At 35.0% G+C, this 6,525-nt stretch overlaps 1 protein-coding gene across 3 annotated transcripts; it reads right to left on the bottom strand.

Annotated features, from left to right (window-relative positions):
* Window positions 1–281: 281 nt before the first annotated feature.
* Window positions 282–6,311, bottom strand: LOC11446601 (inorganic pyrophosphatase TTM1). Of its 3 annotated transcripts, none has more exons than XM_003609125.4 (11): window positions 5,823–6,305; window positions 4,842–4,956; window positions 3,959–4,154; window positions 3,726–3,839; window positions 3,458–3,631; window positions 2,835–3,029; window positions 1,915–2,037; window positions 1,731–1,843; window positions 1,444–1,567; window positions 847–1,119; window positions 282–726 (listed from the first exon to the last, which is right to left on the bottom strand). In XM_003609125.4, exons 1-11 carry the CDS (start codon window positions 6,172–6,174, stop codon window positions 508–510), a joined length of 1,998 nt encoding a protein of 665 aa, XP_003609173.2. In that variant the 5' UTR covers window positions 6,175–6,305; the 3' UTR covers window positions 282–507. The 3 variants fall into 3 exon arrangements, with proteins under 3 accessions (XP_003609173.2, XP_013458043.1, XP_039689274.1); XM_013602589.3 differs by having other exon boundaries at window positions 4,842–4,912; window positions 5,823–5,953; XM_039833340.1 differs by lacking the exon at window positions 282–726 and having other exon boundaries at window positions 959–1,126; window positions 5,823–6,311.
* Window positions 6,312–6,525: the final 214 nt, after the last annotated feature.

Here is a 6,525-nt window from a genome sequence, read left to right as displayed (position 1 = left end):
ATCTCATACTAGCCGGTAATCCTATATATCGCGAACAACACCCAACAAATTGTGGTCAACCCAATCAAATCTCATACTAACCGGGAAAAACGGGGTAGTGGGGTATAATTGAGGTTGACTTTCAATTGTGCAGCGCTTAGTTGCCTTCATGAATTTCTTGCGAGTTTTTCACGGTGTTAAGCATTTCCCTAAAGATATATAATGTAAGTATTCCATCATGTGGATGGATTATTTTGCAAGCACAAAGATACAAACAATTTTTATTTTTGACAAAAGCACAAATATATAAAAGCTTATATATATTAAGGTATTAGCTCGTTAACACTTATTACTTTTCTCTTTGGACGAACACTTATTACTTGTATGTTACGTCTTTGTATAAATGCAAATATATACCATCAGCTGCCTAAGGTGGTCCACTATTACATGTTAAGCAGAATGGTAGTTGTTTAAAGAAATGAGGAATCTCTCGTAAATGGTGATCACGAGAAACAAAACAGACACCCATTATTTGTTAGATGTCAAACCCTTGAACAAGAACACGCCAACAGCACCAATGGCCAAAGTCAGAACCAGAGGGATGGCAACGGATTCAACTTCACGCATTCCGCCTGCCTGGTCTGTCCTTCCCATACGGGATCTTTCTCCGAAATATTCTTGCATAAGATTGCTCAGAGTGTCTAGTTGATGCATGATTTGACGTTGTCCTCGGGCAACAAGTAATACCTATATCAAGGGAGCGGACAGCTACAGTGTGTCATGATCAATGTAATTCCGTATATGTGCTTTAACGCAATACCACACTTAATGTCATGTGAATTCAAAAAGAGAGGATATATCACCTACCTCTTCCATTAGGGGAGACTCTCTAACCAGATGAGAGGATGATGTAGAATTAGCAAGCATTGATCCAGTCAATGAACCATTGCTTAATCCAGTAACAAAAAGAGAAGTGGGGCCAGAGCCATTGCAGGGGTCAGCCTGTAAAGCCAAGTTTTGTTGACTGGATGAAACTTTTTTAAAGTCGAATTTTGAATTCAGTTCTTCAATACGAGAGGTGAACTCATCCATTCTTTCATTTAGTGTGGAAATTTGATCAGAAAGTTGAATGATAACTCCCTGGCAGCTTAAAAACAGATATCAGTAGATGAATCATTGAGATGAGTAGAAAAATAAACAGAAAATAAAACCTCTACTCAGAAAAGCAGACACTTTCTCTAAGCCAAAATAATGCATAAATATAATTTCCACAACAAAGTTAAATATAAACTTGCTCTCGTCTAAGTTTTTGCCAATATGCAGTGCAATTGCATCCCATTATTCTTTCAATATTTCTGCCAACTACTGATTCAGCAGGTAATAAGAACAGCGGGTAATACATCAATGAATGAAATGGCCAAAATGATTGTCATTGTATGAATTCTTATAGCAAATATATCTTACTTGGTTGGCAATCGGAGCAGGTGATTCTAGAGCTCTCCCATTAAAACTTCTGTTATTTATAGCAAGTTTAGTCAAATTAGGTAGAACTTTGTCCCTTCGATTTGAATATGACTGTGTAACACCACTGCAGAAGACCAACATGAGAAAAACATCATGAGGACCTTTTTCAACACATTTTCATTTTAATCAGATTAAGAAAATATTATCCCAAACATGAAAAGCAAGTAGAAGACATGTTAACATTCTTTATAAGGCAAGTTAAACATGTGAAGAAAATCAGTAAGTACCGATTAAGGTACTTCATTCTCCTATCTGCAGAAGCTCTGGAAAGTGCTTCTTTAGGGCTTGAAACCGAATCATCCTCTATGCTGAGTTTTGTCTTCAGATCTTCTGGCAGTGTCTGAGGTTTGACTAGATCAGTAAATTGGTGTACAAATATGCAAAGCGCAAGCAATGGGTAAGTATTCATACCATCACATCATTTACAAGCTTTTCTAGCTGAATTTGTTCAATGTAAGTGCGAGGGACATAGGAACCATCCAAACCCAGTTTCTCCGCTACAAATTTAATATAGTTTCTATCTTTCCCTTGCACCTTCAAAACAACATGAACATGTATTTAGTTACTTACGACAATAAGATCAAATACACACTTGGAATGTATACAAGGATTTCTCCCGAGGAAAGGACGTGTTAACAAACGAAATCTAGAACAAAAGAAATCATATTTTCGAAACCTTTATATGTTAATAGTAAATTAATACATATAAAAAACTGTAAATCTACCACAGAAACTGTGAAAAGAAATATATATGATAGTTAGTATATTCTAAATACAGTCGAGTTGTATAATGTATACAGTATTTTCTAGAATAAGATATTGTACAAGTAGCATGGTACTTCACTTTTTTTGTAAATTAATAAGATACAATATCAACAAATATGTTAGACCGACACTCTTTGTACCACATGTATTTCATAAGCATCGATTGTTTGAAACTCGGCTGCAATTACGAAGTAAATGATTGCATAACCACTTCTCCCCATCAAAGACATAACGTAGACAACATTGAAAGTCAATAAAACATTAAAACAGAGAGAAATGTTCTTAGCATGTGTGAATTAACCGGGTGGGTCAACACTGATTACTGTTAACGTAGGATCTTAAGTGGGTCGAGAAGTGACCTTACCCCTATAAATGGAGTAGCAAGTAGGTTACAAGTTAATAATAACATATATGAATGGAAGACAACACTCAACAAAAGAATAGAGGGAAAAGAGCGGGTTGTGAGGGTCGAGCTAGTATTGGAATTTCTTTTGTACCAGACAATATTGACGATTAAGCATAGAAAAAAGTAAGAAGGGAGAGATACAAACAATATGCTGTTGTACCTGGACATATTGGCGATTAAGCTGTTCGAGCCAGTCAGTTTTTATGGATACTTTATCATCGTGAAAGACATGGCTGCTTCTTTTCAGGATTGCTGCAATTGTATACCCCAAGGCCATCAGCCCTCCAAGAAGACGCACACTGACCTCAAAAGTAATTCTAGGTGATATAATGAATGGACTATCCGTAACCCATTCCTGAAAACAATAAATCAATATAGGGATTTTCCAGTGATTTTGCTGTAAGTGCAAACTTTCTGCAAATCTCAGACATGTGAAGGTAGGCTAGCTAATGATACGATCTGCAAAGCCCATATTTTCTAAGCTGCAATTTCAATAGTATCCTCCATTGTAAAGCACAAGTGTTCAAAATTTTGTCAAACTTTTTTGACCAAACTTGACACTTCTTTTAACCGGCCTTTTACCAGAACATATGCATACAGACAAAGTCATAGTGATCGATCAAAAGAAAGAAATAAAGAGTAGAAAACTGCTTGCTCAAAAAGATAGGACTATTTTTTATCTCACAGCAGAAGGACAAGAGCACTATTATGAGTGAAGCATTGGCATAAAATAAATACATATCATATCACCAATTCAGACAAGTGTGTTTTCAATGACCTAACCTCAAACATAAGATTGTACTTTCCATCCCGGTTTCTCATTCTCAAATATGATTGACATGCTTCAGGGTCTTCTCCAGGGGGTAGAAGATATATGTCATATGTTTCCTCTTTGGTTTCAGTATGCTCTGCAGCAATAACTACCTTGATTTGATCCACCGTCACAACCTTTGCCGACTAAAACAGTAGAAACAATCGAAGTAATGTATCATCAAGAAGATACTTGAAAATATAGAAAATTACTATGTGATAATATAGAGCACAGGGTTACCTTCAGTATGTAGGTGGGATTCTGGAATCCAGTGAATGGATTAAACTTGTTAATAATTTTTATATGTGCTGTTTGGAGATCTGGCTCTATAAAAGCTTTGTACATGGGGTATACCTACAAAAGGAAACAAAATATTATCTAAGAATTATAGAAGATAACTCTTAGCCTTAAAGATTTGCATTTCCGAAACTCCTAAAGGAAAAACAAAATCTAACATGGGATCAGAGAGAAACCGTTTCAGAGATTTGATGAATTATTTCTTCAGGCTCTTGACCAGCTCGTTGAATGTCCCGCAAAACACGCTTGACAAGGTCAAAATGAACTCCACCGGTGACAGAAACACGAAGATCAAGCAATGGTCGTAATTTTTCACTTAAGGCATAGATGCCTTCAATGATTACGATACGGGAGCTAGGGACTTCAATAGTCCTGTGCGGTAAATAGTACAAAAGAAATCAACAAAATAACTATAAATGCAATATCATCTTGGTTGGGAATAATATATATGATGCTATTTGTTAAAGCTTATGTGTGTCCAAATTCGCACGTGCTATTTTGCACCTCTTTTAGCGACACCACTCATGTGCGTGTATATGTTGTGTGTCTCTACATCTCAGAGACAGCGAATGTTGGAAGGTGAATGCAGAGACAGAGAGCAATGAAGCATACTACAAAAGGTTGCTGCATGACATTATACATGTGTTTGTGAACCATATAAAATAACAAACTTTTCTAAAAAAAAATGTTTGAGCATTTTGCATATAACATGTACCTCTAAATGTCATTAATAAATTCACAGGTTATACATTACTACAAATCACTTTTCAGTTTGGACATCCAAAAGCAACAGCATAATAGATTATTGAATAATTTATACATAAATAATCCAAACACAGTCCAAAGATTCCATATAAGCATAAACTTCAAGGACTTCCCAATTCCACACCTAAAGAATTTTGGATACATTAACTTGATAATGGATGGCATGGTTAAATTCTATTTGCTTTTTTGTTCTACTTTTCAGGTTTACTTAATTGGTGAGAGAAAACCTAAATGGCACGGCTATAGAAGAAACTTTTGCATATTCTTAAAAGGTGAAGTCGAGAGGTACACAACCTGTATCCGATGCGAGAACTGGACTTGAAATCATATATCGGAACCTGAGCAGGCTTCCCTGATTTAAGATCCTGTATATTTTTTAGCAAGGTATCATAATCCGTCAATCGAGGGTCTGTTTCAAATAATGATGACATTAGAACTCTGGTTTGCATAACATCCCTTCCTATTTCTTGATTATTGACTAAGATGATAAATAGGCCAAAGCATTTCCAACAAATGAAATGAGTTAAATAAAATTATCAGCAATAGGTGACAAACATGATATGCACGATTTGTCGGAACTTTTAATGGTTATCTTGCATCACTTATGATTTTATTCTACTTTGAAACTTGCTTAGCATATAATATGTTCACTTGCGCTCCCACACAGACAGACAATTTGTCGGTATTTTTAACAGTTGTCTTCTCTCACTCAATGGTTTTATTCCACATCAAATTTTCTATGCATGTAAGTTTGTCTAATCAAGAAAACAAGCATAAAACAAAACTAATAAACTTGATACTACAACATTACAGTAACTATGCAGCCATACAAATCATAGAAACTTGTGTCGGTGTCTACATTCTTTGAACTTCATAGGCATGGCAATTTCCCGGATATCATTCACAAACTTTGCATAATACAAGGTCAAAGCCATATACTCATGACTAACAATAAAAATAGATTATGGGCATGTTCAAATTGACTTATTTGAGTTTATCTATTAACATAAACCCTTTTGAGACTGTTTCACAAAGCTTGTGGAAACAATTCATGACATACGCATAAGCTGTTTTCAGCTTATTTCCATAAACTCTCCATAATAGCTTCTGAAATTATTAAGCACTTAGCACTTAATTATGTTGATTATCCAAATATAGTAAAAAAATAAAATTTGCAACAAGAAAGATCATGATTCATGAAACAAATAAGATGAATAAAACTTTGCAATTCACTAAATAAATAAATAAACAAAAGCTGTATAGAAAAAACGTTACCATCAAAGTTTCCATCAATGATTCGACTAGAATCATTATAATTATCCATAGTAATAACAGCAATACTTGGCATAAAACTGAAAACCTTATCAGTAAAAACAGTTTTGCCAGCTCCAGAAGGACCAGCAACTCCTACCAAAATAATTCCATCATTGTTTTGAGCCAATAACTGACATGCACGAATAACAATGAAGAATCCTTTCTCAAATGATAAAGAATCTTGAATTGGAACAATCTCATAGCGGTCAGAACCATCTTTTCTTTTAACTATTTGAACTTGATCTCGTAGTAAACCTTGACGACGTTGTGGTGATTCAGCACCAGAAGATACAATTACAGTGTCTTGTGCCATTAGAAAACAACGAGAGATGTTTGTGTACTATGATGACTTGTGTTTTGTATGGCTGTTATGGAATAGGATCATGACTACAAAATGTGTCACACACACACACGAGTCGGTCATAACTGGTCCTTGTTTCTTTTGTTTTACTGTGACTTTTTTGTTTATGATGACTTGAAAAGTAGTTGAAATGGAATTTTTCCTACTGTTTACTTTTGACTGCACAAAATTTGGCACGTATAAATTCTTTTTTGAGGAAACCAAAGATGGTCATTGACTTTGTGAAACGTTCTCAAACTGTCCATAACTCTATTAAAAATATATTTTAAAAGAAGAATGTTCAAAAGTGCTCATAGAATATTC

This window comes from Medicago truncatula, chromosome 4 (assembly GCF_003473485.1).
Source record: "Medicago truncatula cultivar Jemalong A17 chromosome 4, MtrunA17r5.0-ANR, whole genome shotgun sequence".
NCBI classification, from domain to species: domain Eukaryota; kingdom Viridiplantae; phylum Streptophyta; class Magnoliopsida; order Fabales; family Fabaceae; genus Medicago; species Medicago truncatula.
The sequence above is the reverse complement of the archived record's forward strand: the minus strand, read 5'-3'. Positions and strand labels throughout refer to the sequence as shown.

Bases quoted from the DNA above. Each gene is read 5' to 3' on its own strand.
- LOC11446601 (XM_003609125.4), bottom strand. From the start codon at position 6,174: ATGGCACAAGACACTGTAATTGTATCTTCTGGTGCTGAATCACCACAA. The intron at 4,155-4,841 runs GTTGTGTACCTC...TTTACCGCACAG, and splicing joins AGTTCTCGCATCGGATACAG to GACTATTGAAGTCCCTAGCT. The intron at 727-846 runs GTAGGTGATATA...CCCTTGATATAG, and splicing joins AGTCTCCCCTAATGGAAGAG to GTATTACTTGTTGCCCGAGG.